The sequence below is a fragment of the Carlito syrichta genome, unplaced genomic scaffold (genome assembly GCF_000164805.1).
Source record: "Carlito syrichta isolate Samal-C Ts95f unplaced genomic scaffold, Tarsius_syrichta-2.0.1 Scaffold309468, whole genome shotgun sequence".
Classification (NCBI taxonomy): domain Eukaryota; kingdom Metazoa; phylum Chordata; class Mammalia; order Primates; family Tarsiidae; genus Carlito; species Carlito syrichta.
Window position 1 is genome coordinate 58,414 of NW_007253564.1, and position 18,641 is coordinate 77,054.

Here is an 18,641-nt window from a genome sequence, read left to right on the forward strand (position 1 = left end):
CCTCGACCCACGGCTTGGGAGGAGGACGCGGGACCGGCCGGGAGGGGAGGCGACGGGAAGCCAGGCGGGGCTGTCGCATCTCCTCTGCAGGGCCTCGTAAACAGTTGGCTTCGGTGTCACGACTGTGGCCGAGCAAGGGTCCGAGCAAGGGTCCGAGTGGGAGCCTGGGGACAGGTGGCGTCGGCTCCCTCCGCGTCTGGCCAGGTCTAGGTGGTCTTTCGGGAATCCTGGTTTCGAATGTATCCGTAAGGAACTGTCTCCTGTAGAAGCCCTTAAAGGGCTTCACGCCAGCCTCTTCTGCTTCCCAGTCCAACCGGCTTGTCTCCCCAGCCCTCTGGTAGTGAAAACCTAGAATCGTCTGGCATTAACATGCAAAGCAGATAAATAGCTCGCTCTTTTCCCTGACAGCCCCCTTGGGAGCCTTGAGCACTTTATTATAAGAAGAATTATTCTCCCAGTTTGTTCCAAGTAACACTAGATTTGCTCTGTTGTTATCGAGAGCCTGTTCAGTCATTACATCTTCTGCAACATCGGTGACTAAAATACTGAAATATTTTTTTCTCTAGAAATGTTTAATGTTTGTTTCAACAAGTTAGAAGTTTAATGGGTCATTTCACTCAGATTCTTTAAATCATTGCTCCTATCACCACCCTTTATGGTAGCTCCATTCCTCCTCCCTCCCCCCCCCCCCCCCACCCCAAGCAGATTGCAGTCCTCTTGCAAGTCTAAGGATATGGGGAAGGAAGATGAAGTAAAGCCTATGTGTGTTTATCTGTGCACACTGGGGAGTCTGTTTCTGTGTGTGTATATGTATAGCAGAGTGCACCAGAAATTCTTGACCTTGTGGTCCATTCTTGTGTTTCAGGGTCTCTTACCTGTTCCTGCACATTCTGGGCTCAGAATGTGTAAACAAGGCTGCTGACTCTGCCTTGATTTTGTTCCACCTTTGGCTGCAGCAGCCCTTGATATTGTGTCTTTGTGACTCTAGCATGAGACTTCAAACATTTGGCTCACTACTGGAGAAATAAAGGATATTACCAGTTGACTCTCCTGTCTATAGCAATGTTAGCCTCAAGCAAGAGGATGACCAGTTCTTCACGTTCCCAAGTCCTTCTAATGTGGAAACCAGACAAGGCTCGGAGTGGACTCTACGATGTTGAGAAGGAAACCCTTACTTCGAGACTGTTGCGTGACACTGAGACCTGTCGACAGAATTTTAGGAATTTTCCATACCCAGACTTTGCTGGTCCTCGGAGGGCATTGAGTAAACTCCGAGAGCTCTGCCTTAAGTGGCTGAGACCTGAGATTCACTCAAAGGAACAGATTCTGGAGCTGCTGGTGCTGGAGCAATTCCTGACCATCCTGCCTGGGGAAGTTAGGACTTGGGTAAAGTCTCAGTATCCAGAGAACAGCGAGGAAGCAGTGACTCTGGTAGAGGATTTAACTCATATTCTGGAAGAGGAAGGTGAGAATCGTAAAGCAGAAAGGGGAAGAATTCCTAGGTAGTTAAAGAAGACACATCAGAGAGCAGCACCTTTAAAGAAACTGGAGAGAAGGCAGAGCAGAGTAACTCATTGCCTGTAATCCCATCATTTGGGGAGGCCAGGGTGGGAGGATTGCTAAAGGCCAAGAATTTGAGACCAGCCTGGGAGACCTTATCTCTAAAAAAAAAATTTTAGTTAGCTTGACTTGGTGGCACACACATATAGTCAGGAAGCTGAGACAAGAGGATCTCTTGAGCTCAGGAGTTCCAGGCTGCAGTGAGCCATGATCATATCACTGCACTCCAGCCTGGGTGACAGCAAGACCCTCTTTCAAAAAAAAAGATTTTTTTTAAAGATGAAAAAGGTCCAGGCACAGTGGCTCAATCCTAGAATCCCAGCATTTTGGGAGGCAGAGGTGAAAGGATTACCTGAGCTCAAGGGTTCAAGACCAGCCTGGGCAACTTGGTGAGACCTTGCCTCTTCAATAAATAAATAAGCCAGGAGTGTTTCTGCGCACCCGTAGTTCCAGCTACTTGGAAGACTGAGGCAGAAGGATGACCTGAGCCCAGCAGGTCGAGGTTGCGGTGGCCATGAGCATACCACTGCACTCTAGTCTGGGTGACAGAGTGACTTCAACTCAAAAAAAAAAAAGTAAATAAATAATCTGAGCCCAGCAGGTCAAAGCTGCAGTGGCCATGAGCATGCCACTGCACTCCAGCCTTGGTGATGGAGTGAGACTCCAACTCAAATAAATAAGTAAGTAGAAAGAAAGAAAAGAAATTGGGGAGTGAGTGAGAGCAAGACTTTAACATGAGCTCCAGGCCTGGCGCGGTGGCTTATGCCTATAATCCCAGCATTTTGGGAGGCCAAGGTGAGAGGATTGCCTGAGGCCACGGGTTCAAGACCAGCCTGGGCAACTTGGCGAGACCCCATCTCTACAGTAAATCAAAAAACTTAGCCGAGCGTGGTGGTGTGTGCCTGTAGTTCCCGCTACTTGGAAGGCTGAGGCGGAAGGATCACCTGAGCCCAGCAGGTCAAGGCTGCGGTGGCCTTGAGCGTGCCACTGCACTCCAGCCTGGGCAACAGAGTGAGACTCTGACAAAAAAACAAAATATGAGCTCCATCCTGCATGGTGTTCCCCATCTAGATTGCTTGGGACCAAACACTATCTAAACACAGAGAAGAGTCATGAAAGAATGACCAGACACAACTCAACCCCATGTGAGCCCTCAGAAAGTTTACCTGCAGAGGTTTGCACCATTTTACTAATAAATCATTTGTTTTGTGAATTGACTTTTACAATAACATATTTCCAAAAAGGTAGAAGGGGTCAAGAGAGCATTCAGTTATTAAGAAAAGAGACAACTCACAAAATTATTACATAAGGATTTAGTTTTTTAAAATGTGAATTTTTTACATATACTTAAGAGTCCTCAGAGCAAACTTGTTTTTGAAGTCTGTATCGCCATCTTAGGGCAAGTCATTGGCCCTTCTTTCTGATTCTTTGAGGTAGAAGTGCTGTTTTTGGTTTCCTTCTGACTTCTCACTTTAAGAAACTATCGGCATCCATTTGGTGAAGAGTTCCCCAAACTGTTCAGACAAGACTAATCTCTGTCATGGGATCTTTCTCTTCCCTAGCTCCTCAGAACTCTGCCCTTTCCCGAGAGACCCCAGAGGAAGACCCCAGAGGAAAACATGCATTCCAAGCAGGGTGGCTAAATGACTTGGTGACCAAAGTGAGTTTGAGTTTCTTTTGTGACTTTAAAATGCCTTCTCAGTGCATGAGGACATTTTCTGCCCTGGCCCTGTAACTGCTATGCCCCCAAAAGCTAGGACCTAGCCTTAGTTTCTCTCCTTAGTTATCTTGGCCTGTTAAGGTAGGTAAATGTACCACATAGGAAATGGGCTACCATTGCCTTCCTTTGATATATCTTTCCTCACTCTTTGACTCCAAGTTACGTAGAGGTTAAGGGATCGACTTCCACAGCCAGATGGATCTAGGTTTTGGTTCCTGGCTCTATCCTTAAATCTGCAGTTTGGGACAAGATAGTCAACAATTCTTAGCTTGAGTTATTCAGTTATCATAAATAGAATTTACCTGTTAGATTTTGAGGATCAAATATTTTGAGACTTACAGTTAGCCTGTACGTGATTAATAGAAAATAATTGTCAATATTAGTTTTCTTCATTAACAAGTAATTAAAGGATATGTTTTCTGTGCTATCACTGTTGATCATGAATCTGTTATTTTAAAGACTAACAACTCAAGTCACCTTAAGAGAAAGATTTACAGCAAAAATATAAGTGGTATTTCTAAAATAGAAAAGCCTTTGATGACTAAGTTAAAATGATTATTCATAGATGATATGAACATTTACCAGAAAAACCTAAGAAAATCAAGGGAAAGACTGTTAAAAGCAATAATAGAAAAATTGAATAAAATGACTGCTACAGAAAATGACATGCAAAAATTAATCATTCTCTTATATACATAAAAATCAGAAAAATGATAAAGTGAAATAAAGGATTCAAGTATTACCTCCCCATAAACCTTAAAGTAACTAAAACCAAGCATAGTATAAATTTTGCAGTACCTTTGTGTATCATTTTATGGGATGTGAAAGAAACCTTGAATATTGTAAAGCCGTCAGTTCTCCCTAAATTGTAGACTTAATGCAGTTGTAAAATCCCAAATATGATTTATTTAAAGACACTGAAAATTATATGAAAAAATAAACACGTAAGATAATATTTTTTTAACAAAGAGTAAAAAGGAACACTCACCTTACCAGATTGTCAAACATATCTAAAAGTGCAACAGTGTGCTTATTGGTACCAGTTTTATCTTAAAGAAGAAAGACGCTGTGTTTCATCATAGAGTATGTCAAAATATCTTAAAATTTTAAATTATAGCATGTTGAATTTCTTCTTGAGGCAAAGCTTGAAGAGCAAAACCAACTCTCATCTGTGTTTAAAATTTAAAACCCTTTCTTTTTTAAGACAGAGTCACCAACACATGCAAAAGTGCCAATTGAAAACAATAAATTCTACTTTGTTTTCAAACTTCCCTTTATGGCTATTGAGGGATGCTATGGGGCTGTCTATACATTGAGGGAGGATTTTGACTAGGCAGTTTTTAAAGTCCTACTGAAGATTCTGTGACCACCCCGCCACCACCACCATACATGCACCCCATGTTATCTTTCCCCCTTTCCACTAGTTCTTGAACCGAGATACATTATATTTGATATTTTAGGAATCAATGACATTCAAAGATGTGGCTGTAGACATCACCCAGGAGGACTGGGAGCTAATGCGTCCTGTACAGAAGGAATTATACAAGACTGTGACATTACAGAACTATTGGAACATGGTTTCTCTGGGTAAGGACCATCTACAGCTCTCCTCCTGCCAGCCTGCCCTCAAGAATATCTTTATTTCCCCAGTTGTTAAAAATGGGCTAGGCCTCTGAAGTCCTTGACTAAAAATGGGGTCTAGAAATTAGTGTTCTCATCCCATTTGGGCACAAAAAATAACTCTGTTTTACTCCCATTTCCCAAATAAAAGGTTTCTAAATGAAAGAACATTGAAATTAGGATGCTCAACTTCACCGACACTGTCTTGCCAGTTCTCCACTGTAAAGGAAGGTTTCTTCCCCCATGGTCTCCATGCACATATACTCTTTGATGGCAGGAAATTTTTATCCTAGCTCTGAAAAGAACAGCAACCTAATTATGTTATTAAATCATGTCTGTGAACTGTTGTTTTCCTGTAGAGGTATGTCCTCCCAGATAAGTAGAGGTCAGGTAATATAATAAACTATGAACAATTGTTTGTCTCTAGAATAAAATTTATTATATTCCTCCTTAACAGGACTTACGGTGTACAGACCAACTGTGATTCCCATATTGGAAGAACCATGGATGGTGATAAAAGAAATTTTAGAAGGTCCTAGTCCAGGTGAGAGAAAAACCAGCACATGAGTTTCTTTGCATTTACGTCTATGTCCTAAGTGTGGTAAGGTATGTTTTTTTTTTAAATAGGGTCAAGTTTCTTTGCAAAGGAATCCCAGCCTGTCAAGAAGACGGCACTGCTTCCTTACTGAGGCCTTTTCAGGAAGAGAGTTTCCAAACATTTTCATACCTTTCCTCTGTATCTCTTCTCACTTTATTCTTCTACATGACCCCTAGGTCCCTTCTCTTAGAGCTTTGTCTAGGGCTTTCATTGTACCATTCCCACCCCCCTTTATTCAGATATGCCTGAATGTCCCCTAAAAACTTTTTGAGTTTCTTTTATTCTGTTCACTGACAAACCCCTATGCCCACCGCCTCCACTTTCCTAAATCATTCCCTTCTTTTCTATTTTCTAATTTTCTAAAAAGATAATATATTCACAAGATTCAAAAATTTTAAAAATATTTAAATCCAGACATACACAGACAAAAGTCTCCCACTTATAAACCACATTTACCCAGTTCCTGCATCTCCCCAAGCACGCAACCACTGTCATTAGATCATGTCCATGAACCATTGTTTTCTTGTAGAGGTCTGTCCTCCCAGAAAGTAGAAGTCAGATAATAAACTTTGGTTTATATAAAATAAACAATAAAATGTTGGTTTTATCCTAAAGATGAACAGTTATTTCAGCTGTTTGTTTTGTTTTGTTTCATATAAAGTCAATGTAGCTGGGTGCGGTAGATTTGGAAGGCGGAGGCTAAGTGTTGGAGACCAGCCTGGGCAACTTGGTGAGACCTTGTCTTTGCACAAGTCAAAACATGAGCTGGGTGTGGTGACACACACCTGTAGTTCCAGCCGCTTGGAAGCCTGAGGTGGAAGGATCACCTGAGCCCAGCAGGTCGGGGCTGTGGTGGCCATGAGCATGCCACTGCATTCCAGCCCTCCGGCCTACGTGACAGTGAAACTGCCGCTCAAAAAAAAAGTCAATATAAAAATATTTTGCTCCATTTTTAAATATAAACAGTATTATACCATACATACTATTTTGTACCTTTTTTTTTACTTAAAAGTATAATGTTCTATATCATATTTTATTGTGTGTCTCACAGTTTGTTGAATTTGTTCCTTATTGATGGACTTTTTGGTTGTTCCCATTCCTTCCTTCTCTCTTCCACAGCAACTTTATTTTCAAAGATTTCAAACCTACAGAAAAGTTGTAGGCACAATACATTGACCATTTATATACTGTTCATCTGGAATCACTAATTATCATCATTTAGCACCTTCTGCTTTGTCTGTTTACACACATACAGACTTTGTTTTTGCACTGAACCATTTTAGTTACAAACATCATGACGTCTTACTTCTAAGTATCTCCTAAGAACATTAACATTCTTCTCCACAAACATGATGCCATTCTCTCACTCCAAATATTTAACAATAGTGTCATAAATGTATTTTTGTCAAGTGTTCAGATTTCCCCAACTGTTCCAAAAACATTTTTTATAGATATTTTTCTCCCCAGTACAGTATCCAGTCAGAATCACATGTTCCACTTATTTATCTCCTGCTTTTAGTCCCCTTTATTATATAACAGTTCCCCAGCCTTTTTTCTTCCTGTTTTAAAAAAATATTTAATGATACTTTTTTAAGGAACCAGGCCAATTTTTTAAAAATCACCCATAATCCAGACATGCCTGATTGTTTGTTTAAGTTGAGAGTCAGAGTAAACATTTTTGCCAAGGATATTTCCAAGGTGATGTGTACATTCCATTGCATGTCCTTAGGAGGCACATAATGGTGATTTGTCTCATCACTGGTGATACTCCGTTTGGTTTAAGGTGATGTCTACAGGATCTATCCATTTTAAAGGTGCATTCTTTTTTTGTAATTAATAATCTGTGGAGTGATACTTTGAGGGCACATGACTATTCTATTCCTTGATACTCTTTTTTTTTTTTTTTTAATTGGAATCTCTGTTGCCAAGGCTGGAGTACAGTTGCATGCTCATCACCACCGCAGCCTCAACTTGCTGGGCTCAGGTGATCCTTCCACCTCAGCCTTTCAAGTAGCTGGAAACACAGGCATGCACCACCCAGCTAATTTTTTGATTTATTGTGGAGATGAAGTCTAACTAAGTTCCCCAGACTGGTCTCAAACCACTGGACTCAGGTAGTCCTCTTGCCTCCGCCTCCCAAAGTGTTGGAATTACAGATATGAACCACCGCGCTTGGCTTCCTTGATACTCTTTTACTTAAAATTTTTAGCATCCATTGATGATCTTTGCTTTATTATATTACTGGTTGCAAAATGATGGTTTTTCTAATTCCATCATTGCTTCTAAATGACTTGATAACATTCTTCCATAAAAAATAACTCTCCCTTCCCCTGCCCCATTTTAATGTGTATGTATTACTCTGGACTAACGGAATTTTTAAAACCTCAATGTGTTATTAATTCATTAATTCTGGCTTTTTAATTTTGTCTTGTGTTTTGTTTTTGACACTCAGTTGTCTCAATTTGGGCAATGGCAGCCCTTCAAGTCCAACATCTTCATGACGTGTCCCCATTAGTCTTTAAGCAGTTCCTTGCTTTCCGACAGAGCCAGATGTTCTTTAGGCTAACCGTATGCTTACCTTAGATCTGGAATTTTTCCAAGGAGCCCTGGTTCATTTTAGTGCGGAATAGTACTTAAAAACCAAGGTCTGGGTAGTAAATGTATTGACTATTATGGGTATCATTGCTTCAATATCTGTTCACTGGGTAGAGCTGGGAAATATGGGTGGATGAGTGCAGAATGATAATTCTGATTCAAATCGGACACTACAAGGATGGTCCATTTTGTATATTCCCTTATTTTGTATCTCCTTTCCTATACAGTGAATAACTTGGTTTCTAACAACATCATTATATTTACTTATTTGCTCTATCATATGATACACACAAAAAATGGCTTCAAAATTACATCAATACCAATATCAGTAACAAACTGTCTAGAAAATTCAAGATTTCTTTGAAGTTGTTTTTGTCCTTAGAATATAGACTGCTAGCCGGGCTCGGTGGCTCAGCCTGTAATCCCGCGCTTTGGGAGGCTGAGGTGAGTGGATTGCCTGAGTCCGCGGGTTCGAGACCTGCCTGGGCAACTTGGTGAGACCTCATCTCTACAATAAATCAAAAAATTAGCCGGGCGTGGTAGCGTGCACCTGTAGTTCCAGCTACTTGGAAGGCTGAGGTGGAAGGATCACCGCAGCCCAGCAGGTTGAGGCAGTGGTGGCCGGGAGCGGCCACTGCACTCCAGTCTGGGTGACAGAGTGAGACTCCAACTCAAAAAAAAAAATATATATATATATATATAGACTGCTAAGAGTCACATTTTCTTGCTTTTCTATTTTACCATTTTTTGAGCATGTAAAAATATTAACATGATTCAGAAGTCAAAACTATATAGAAAGGTATACATTACCTCCCTTCTGTCCTATTCCCATCCACTCGCTGTAGGTAACCACGTTCATTTGTTTCTGGTATATCCTTTCTATGTTTCTCTTTCCAAAAATAAATCACTGATATAGCTTATATGTCCTTTTGTATACAAAAAAAAGTACACTATGTATACACTTGGATCTTACTTTCCTTTTTTTAAATTTAAGATACTGATTTGTATATTAACCAGTATTGATGCTAGAATATAGTATGAACAGTGAATTAAACAATAATGACAGAATATAATATGCTACCTTAGAGTGAATTACTTCACTTTTTCTAAAAAGTTAACTTTGATCCATAGGTATTTTAAGGGTCATAATACTTAAAAAGCTAATTCTCCATAATTTTTGGCCTTATTTGCCTTAGTTGGCAGAATGCAAAATACACCTACAGCACATGAAATTCTTTGGGAAATAAATTCAGCACACTCTAAACATTGAGAAAACATATTCAGTGTAATAAGCCTGCACTAGGGTCAGAATAGTCTTCTGGAAGATACTGCCAGTCTGGGGTCACTTTAAGTTAACTTCTCAACATGAGGAATTTTGTAGATCATTCAGAGAACAGACAGGCTGTTGGTCCTCAAGAAGGAGCAGTGTGTACTTACATGTTTTGGGAGGAGATTTTTCTCCCTCCAAAGAGGTTCAAGACTGAGGAAAGCAAGTTCCTTTTTTCCTTCTATAGAGGTGGAGTTTTGGGGTTTTGTTTTTCTAGCCTGTCTTTATGTAGTGTGTAATCCTCTGTGCAAGAGTCAGCCTTCCCTCCTTGGTTGGTCCCCAAGCTTTGTCCACTGGCCTCTGAGCCCCCTGCACCAGAAACCTAAGGTCATCAACATGATTGAGGAGCTATCTCAGGCAGCCATCTTGAGCTTTTACTGACTTTCTGCCTTCCAACTTTACCTTGATTTTTGGCACCTGAGGGTTTTACTTTCATGCCAGCTCAGAGATACATAATAAGTTGAACCTTTGGTTAGGATATCTGCAGTCATACAAGAAATAGAAACCTTGGTAATTCACAAATAGAATAGTAGTATTGTCTGTGATTCCAGCACTTTGGGAGGTGGAGGCAAGATGATTTCCTGAGCCAGGGTTTTGAGACCACCCTTGGCAACTTGGCAAGACCTCATCTCTTTAATAAATTTAAAAATTGCTGGGCATGGTAATTCCAGCTACTTGGAAAGCTAAGGCAGAAGGATCTCCTGAACCCAGATGATCGAGGCTCCAGTAGCCATGAGTGTGCCACTGCACTCCAGCCTGGGCGACACAGTGAGACTTCTACTCCAAAAAAAAAAAAAAGAAAGAAAAAAGAATAGTAGTATTGGTCCTCAATAGCCATTACTGTCTCAGAACTGTTATACTTCTTTATGTTTATACAGTACCTAGCCATTCTTTCTGACTCAATTCAATGGTTTGAATTGAACTCCCCCATTGAATGTTTTCATGATGACCTGAGTCAACATTGATCTCCTTTAAAAAAAATTTTTTTTTTTTGTCATAGTCTCACTCTCTCACCCAGGCTGGAGTGCAGTGGCACGCTTATAGCCACTGCAGCCTCAAACTTCTGGGCTCAGGCAATCTTTCTACTTCAGCCCTCCAAGTAGCTAGAACCACAGGCGCTGCCACCATACCCCGCTAATTTTTTTTGTTTATGTAGAGACAAAGTCTCACCAAGTTTCCCAGGCTGATCTTGTACCCCTGAGCTCAGACAGTCATGAGCCACCACACTTGCCCTCTGTTAAAAATATTATAGCACTGTTTGGCTTTATTAATCAACAAATAGGCCAGACTCAGTGACTCAGCCTGTAATCCCAGCACTTTGGGTGGCCAAAGCAAGTAGATTGCCTGAGTCCACAGGTTCAAGATCAGCCCGGGCAACTTGGCGAGACCTCATCTCTACAATAAATCAAAAATTAGCCGGTCATGGAAGCATGCTCCTATAGTTCCAGCTACTTTGAAGGCTGAGGCAGAAGGATCACCAGAGCCTAGCAAGGCAACACTGGGATGGATGGCCGCTGCCCTCCAGCCTGGGTGACAGAGTGAGACTCCAATTCAAAAAAAAATAAAACATCGACAAATACCACATCTAGTCAACCTTTCTCGTTATTTGATTTAAGTACTTCTCGATTATCTTGATTTTTGAATTTTTATAAACAGATTTTTTTTTAATGTACACTTATAGTAGCAATTTGTTTTTTATTATTATTTTTTTTTTTAGGAAGCAGGATTTATTAAGAGGACAGAAAAGTTCCCACAGTGGGAGGGGACCTGAAGGGGTTACCCAGTAGCAATTTATTAATAGTCATCATTCAAACTTGTTGCTTTAGTCTGATTAATGGTAACCTTAGTACTTCCTTTTCTGGTATAGTTTGCCATAGACTGATTATGACTACATAGAAGTTAAACTCAGCTGCTGGTACTATCTCTTTTTTTTCTTTGAATATATACACCTACTGTATAGCCCATTCACATTCTCATTTTCTTTTTGGAAAGAGGAGTAGCAAATTCTGAGTTGGTTTTTATATTTTTTTCTTCTATAAAAGTAATGTAATTACATTTCTAGTACTAAATAGCAATAAAAGTAATATAGCCAATTTATTGAAAGTTTGTTGGCATTTTGGTAATATTCTTCCACTTCTAATATTTTTCCATGCTGGTTATGATATGGCTTTTTAAAAATTAATATTACTTCTAAGCATTTTCTGGTGTGTGTTTGAATAAAAGTAATAAAACTAGTTAGTAAATTCAAGCAGCACAAGGAAGCAAATTGTCTCCCTCCCCTCAGCCATTACTAGAACCCTCTCCCCTTAGATCATCTGTGTGTGTGTGTGTGTGTCTGCCTGCCTGTCTATAGTACATATACCATATCTTTTCACAGAAGGGATTTTGCTTTGTAGACTTACACCTGTTTTTGTTTTTGTTTTTGTTTGCACTTAAATGCGTCCTGCATACCTTTTCGTGTCAGAGTACCTAGACCTACCTAATTATTTATTTTTATCAGATACCAATATTCCATTATCCCTTATTTTAACTAGTCCCTTACTAATGGATATAGCTATAATTTTGAATGACTGCCTACTATTCTGTTGAATGAATATATTTTAAAGATACTATACTTTGAATTGCATCTTAGAAAGTTTCTGAACTATTCGATACCATTTTTGCTGTATTGTACATTCTATACTTAATTAACTTAGATAATTCTTGATATTTGCAAGTTATGTGTTTCTCACCTGGTTTCAAAGGAGAAAGGGGTTGTAACTTACATTTTGTTTTAAATCATCATTCTGGAAACAAAATAGGCATCAACAAATACACATTTGAGTGCCTTATTATAGCCGTGTTTGAGATCAGGTTGTTTTTTGTTTACTTTTTGTTTGTGTATGTGTGTTTGCATACACGCATGCATGCACATGTATGTGCATACTTTCTTTTTTTTTTTTTTTTTTGAGTTGGAGTCTCACTCTGTCGCCCAGACTGGAGTGCAGTGGCCGCTCCCGGCCACCACAGCCTCAACCTGCTGGGCTCCCGCGATCCTTCCGCCTCAGCCTTCCGAGTAACCAGAATTACAGGCACGTGCTACCATGCCCAGCTGATTTTTTTATTTATTGTAGAGATGAGGTCTCGCCAAGTTGCCCAGGCGGGTCTCGAACCTGTGGGCTCAGGCAGTCCACTCACCTCAGTCTCCCAAGGCATGGGATTACAGGCTGAGCCGCCAAGCCCGGCATGTGCGTACTTTCATGAGTTCACCTTTTTACAGGTTATTCTCAATTATTTTACCCGTTTAGTTGAGTAGCCACCATATTCAGAGTCTTGGGCCATTTTCTGAAGGAAACGTAAAAGAAAGATAAACTGTTTCTAGAATTTGCTTCTAAATTGGAAATACAAGAAATACATAAAATTGTAAAATAAAGTCATGCACTGTATAATGACATTTTGGTTAACGAGGGACCACATTTATGACAGTGATTCCATAGAACTATAATGGTGCTTATATGGAAGCCTGATGTGTGTCACTTGTTGTTTGTGTTGCAGCTCAAGTAGGGGAAAAGGCTGATATTCAGTAATGGTACTGGGACTTTGGGTTTTCTATGTAAAATATATGTAAATATATATACACACATACACACACACACACACACACCATCTAGGTTTGTGTAACTACACTCTTATGATGTTTGCACAGCAACAAAATTGCCTAATGATGCATTTCTGAGAATATATCCCTGTTGTTAAGTGATGTGTGACTATAATCATGTAAGGCCAAGTTCTGTCATGGGTCCAGTGCTGTATTTGGTTGAACCATATAAGAATGCTAATATATATTCAGCCATTTTAATCTATAAAAAATGATTCGTGTGATTCAACCTAATCTGTATTCTAGATTATAAGAAGGGGTTTTTTTTGGTTTTTTTTTTTTTTTTGAGTTGGGCTTCTCACTCTTGTCACCCAGGCTGGAGTGCAGTAGCATGCTCATGGCCATCGCAGCCTCTACCTGCTGAGTTTAAGCGATCCTGCCGCCTCGGCCTTCAAAGTTGCTGGAACTATACATGCATGCCACTGTGCCCAGCTAGTTTTTGTGATTTATCGTAGAGAAGAGGTCTCACCAAGTTGCCCAGGCTGGTCTCTAACTCCCGAACTCAGGCAGTCTTCTCATCTCGGCCTCCAAAAGTGCTGGATTACAGGCTGAGCCACCACGCCTGGCCAAAAAGTAATGTTTTAGAGGGAAACACAAGCTGAACTAGAAACATCTTTTTAAATACATGGAGAAAGTATCATAAAATAAAGCTTAGAGTTTGGGATTACCATGGCATCTAAAGACAATTATGAGGAAGTAGTGGATAATTTTAAACTGTAAAATGAATATGAACTGTAATAGACGATATGGTAGAATGGAAAGAAAGCCAGAGTATTTTGGGACTGAATGCCTGGTGGAGGTATTTTGAACTTTTTTCTTTTTCTTTCTTTCTTTAACTTTTTATCCTTTCATTAACTTTTGTCCACTGGTTCTTAAACTTTAACGTACAGCAAAATAAGACTGCAAGACTTGCTAAAACAAATTGCTCACTGCCAAAGTTTCTAATTCAGAATGTCGGAGTGGGACCCAATAATTTTAACACATTCCCAGATGATAGTGATGGTTCTGCCGCTAGTGTGGAGATTGTACTTTCAGAATCATGGTTTTAGGCTATGGGAGATTTACTAGAGATACTTGAGCATAGAAAACACTCCATGAAATCACTTTAGGAATATTATATAGGATCGTGTAGAGTAGATTGGAAGAGAGAGTAATGAGTCTACTTGTAATATGCCTACTTGATGAGCCTGTTCTGTAAATTAATACATGACGCTGTCTCAAATTGTTTCACATAGTTTTATCAACTGTTTCCACATTTCTTACGCTGTCACCTGACCTAATCTATTTTTCATGCCCATATTGAATAGTGAAAAATCTTTCCATTTTCGTCAGTTTTTGTCTCCCCTTTTTTTCCCTTTTATTCTCCTTTCCCAAGCTTTACGGACCATGTTAATGAGATTGGCAGAGCTATTGTCTTTGGGCATTTTCTTTGTGTTCATTATTTTATACTTTGGCAGTTTCCTTTCTGCAAATGAAGGAGGAACTTTTCTTTTTTTTTTTAATTTCAGAACGAGAAACTGAAGCCCAAGTGTGTACTCCAGTAGAGAATATTTCTAAACTTACAAAGGATGAAACCCAGACCATAAAATTAGAAGAATCGTATGACTATGATGACAGATTAGAAAGGAAAGCAACAGATACCTTCTGGAAATTTCCCACTAATGAAAGAGATTTCAATTTCAAGTCAGTCTTTTCACAAGAAGATGATCCTGCAGAAGGATGTTTTAGTAAATATGATATATATAGAAATAATTTTGGAAATAATTCAAATCTAATTGTACAGTTTGATGACCAATTAGATAATAAAACTTTTATGTATAATGAAGGCAGGGAAACCTTCGATCATGTCCCATATGGTATTGTATATGGGAAAATACTTCCTGGAGATAAGCCTTATAAATGTAAAGTGTGTGGGAAAAAATTTAGGAAGTACCCATCCCTCCTGAAACACCAAAGTAGCCATGCCAAAGAGAAATCTTATGAATGTGAAGAATGTGGGAAAGAGTTTAGGCATATTTCATCTCTCATTGCACATCAGAGAATGCATACTGGAGAAAAACCATATGAATGTCACCAATGTGGTAAAGCCTTCAGCCAGCGTGCACACCTTACTATACATCAGAGAATTCATACTGGAGAGAAACCCTATAAGTGTGATGATTGTGGGAAAGACTTTAGTCAACGTGCACACCTTACTATACATCAAAGGACACACACTGGAGAGAAACCATACAAATGTTTGGAATGTGGTAAAACCTTCAGCCATAGTTCATCGCTGATTAATCATCAGAGAGTTCATACTGGAGAAAAACCTTATATATGCAATGAATGTGGGAAAACTTTCAGTCAGAGTACACACCTTCTTCAGCATCAAAAAATACATACTGGAAAGAAACCATATAAATGCAATGAGTGTTGGAAAGTGTTTAGTCAGAGTACTTACCTTATTCGACATCAGAGAATTCATTCTGGAGAGAAGTGCTATAAATGTAATGAATGTGGGAAAGCCTTTGCTCATTCCTCAACTCTTATTCAACATCAGACTACTCACACTGGAGAGAAATCCTATATATGTAACATATGTGGGAAAGCCTTCAGCCAGAGTGCAAACCTTACTCAACATCATAGAACACATACTGGTGAGAAACCATATAAGTGCAATGTGTGTGGGAAAGCATTCAGCCAGAGTGTGCACCTTACTCAGCATCAGAGGATTCATAATGGAGAAAAACCCTTTAAATGCAATATATGTGGGAAAGCATATAGACAAGGTGCAAATCTTACTCAGCATCAAAGAATTCATACTGGAGAGAAACCCTATAAATGTAATGAATGTGGGAAGGCTTTCATTTATTCCTCATCACTGAATCAACATCAGAGAACTCATACTGGAGAGAGACCCTATAAATGTAATGAATGTGATAAAGATTTTAGCCAGAGAACATGCCTTATTCAACACCAGAGAATTCACACAGGAGAGAAACCCTATGCATGTCGTATTTGTGGTAAAACCTTCACCCAGAGTACAAACCTTATTCAGCATCAACGTGTTCATACAGGTGCCAAACATCGTAATTAATGGAAAAAGGAGACTTCATTTTGGTTTTACAACTTGATCATTTACATTTTATTTTGTATTCTCTGTGTGTTAAAACATTATTCAAAAGAAATCTGAAGAAGTGCAATATGTTAGCCACCACTCAGCACAAGTAACAAAATAATATGGTTACAATTATTTCAGTTTGTTGTGAAATTTAAGAAGGAAACTTCATTGACTTCTTAACTTTTATTTGATAATCAGTTTAATTCATTCCAGGAAGAAACTTTATGAAAGGGTATTTAAAAACCTGTAACCTGTAACTCATCAACTCTTTATTTCAAGTATAGTTCCTCAGTACACTGTATCTTGGTTGGAAAAAATCCACATATAAGTGGACCTACAAAGTTCACACCACTTGAGGGCCAATTGTTCTTGAGGCCTTATGAGTATAACTTGGGAAAGTGTCCATCAAATAGAGATTTCACACTAGAGGGTAAACCTACAATTATAGAAAAGAAAAAGCTGCTTTCAGTCCTTTACTTCTCCCCAGTTTTGAAGCCTTAAAATATGTAAAGGGTTCCTCCCCTTTTTTACTTCCCCTTTTTGTGTTATGCCATAACTGTCGTATGGAGCCAGTAGGTTTGCAGGAAAAAAATAGTTGAAAGTATCTTAAAGATTTGTACATGACCACTGTTTAATTATACTTTTCCTCAAATATTGAAATGTTAAGCTTAATGAAAGATATGGGTAGAGAAACTAATGTGTATATAACACTTAGACATGTACAGATTTAGTTAAACGGGCACAAATTAAATACCCCAAGCTTAAATTAATCTTTAAAACATGTTAGCCTTAATTTCACTAGGTTTGACATACAAGGATATCCTGAAGGGAAAAAATAGGCACATAGTTCCCATATTTTTTTACCTGAATCCTAAATTCATAACTTAAAGTTTCTCTGTGACTGTTTTACTGTAGAAAGTATATTTCCTCCATTGAAATTTCATGTTTATGTCTTGAGTGTCTACTCTGCTCAGGTCCAAAACTTCCTAATTAGATTCTTTCAGGGCTTGATACAGTGCTGAGAATCCCAGCTGTCTTAGGCAACAGAAAGCTTTCTAGAATAATGAGAGAGAAAGTAAGAACATGATCTTAACTATTTTGTAATGGAATGAGCATAAGCAACCTGCTAAAATGGGTTGCCTGATGCTACCCTATATCCCAAGACAAGAAATTCATAGAAGCAGCTGTATAAATAATGTGAGGGAAAATAAGTAATGGAAAATAGATTTGAATTCACTGGAGAAAGTGGGTCAGGGAAAAGGGTGAAAATTTAATGGGAGCAAGGCAAAAGAATACATTGGTAACTAACAATATGAAATGTAATTAGACTTACTTTATGAAATATAAGAGTGACTAAAGAAAAAAGCAAACTTCAGCCTGTTTACAAGAAGAAACTAAAAGCAAAACGACTGATTTTTAAGGAATGATTGGAAACCTGCTACTCCTTCATACACACAAAAAAACTGGAGATTACTCTTAACGTGTCAGGAAAAAAAACTTTTTTTACTGCAGTATTTTACTATATTATTTAACGCATAATAATTGTACTGCATTGGTGCAGTAATCATTAAACAATAATAACTGAGTTTGTGGGTCCTAAACAACATAAAAAGAAACTGGCAGAAGTACAAATAGAAATAGGTACAAATACCTTTGCACTCGGATGTCCCTTCTCAGGGGACATAAAGAGATTGCTGGTATTTATACAGGACAAACTTATGCCAGCATAAATTTTTCAAAATGTGTTTCCTTGAAGTTTTCCATTCAATTTGCACGAAAAAGTAAAGATATGGAATATATATTGAGATATGCATTTAAAAAATCAGCTGATGTTAAACAGAAAAAATGAAATGTTTTCACAATGGTGCACAGACTGGACAATAAGTTACATATTAATGTGGGAGGAAGAAAATGAGACTGCATTGTCTGCTCAAATGGACAAACACTAGGAGAAAGATGTCAGACATTATTATTGCACAACATATATCAATGAACCTGCAATGCATGTCGGTGACTGTTTCACACGTTTCTACATGTTAGAAAAATATATAAAATTTTGATTTTTTGTTATGGATACGTTCCTCAATGTCCAATATTCCATTATAAGCCAAATATCACTACAATAAAGTAATTGGTTCTAACACTATACTATTTAATATGAAGTGATTGATTTTTCACTATTGTTAAAAAGTGCAGTCAGGTTGCTGATAGGTGATCTGCAAGATGTCTCCGAGTGCAAAGGGTTAATATTCACAGCATTCCACTGTCAAAATATAAGGCCATATTCTGAGAACTGATATTTCATCTTGTACATATTTGTTTCCCTTCTGCCTTGCATATAACATATGGTCATACATGTTGGTTGAATTAATGAATAAATTATATAAATTAAACTTGAGTTATAAGGTAGAATCGACTGGCATGGAGTGAAAATTGGTAAAACTAAAATTACTTTTTTTTTTTTTTTTTTTTTGAGTTGGA

General features: G+C 38.6%; 1 protein-coding gene across 1 annotated transcript; it reads left to right on the forward strand.

The window, feature by feature from the left end:
- The first annotated feature begins 717 nt into the window (after window positions 1-717).
- Window positions 718-16,443, forward strand: ZNF287 (zinc finger protein 287). The gene is made up of 5 exons (XM_008067280.2): window positions 718-1,465; window positions 3,123-3,220; window positions 4,741-4,867; window positions 5,358-5,444; window positions 14,566-16,443. Exons 1-5 carry the CDS (start codon window positions 1,063-1,065, stop codon window positions 16,134-16,136), a joined length of 2,286 nt encoding a protein of 761 aa, XP_008065471.1. The 5' UTR covers window positions 718-1,062; the 3' UTR covers window positions 16,137-16,443.
- The last annotated feature ends 2,198 nt before the right edge of the window (window positions 16,444-18,641 follow it).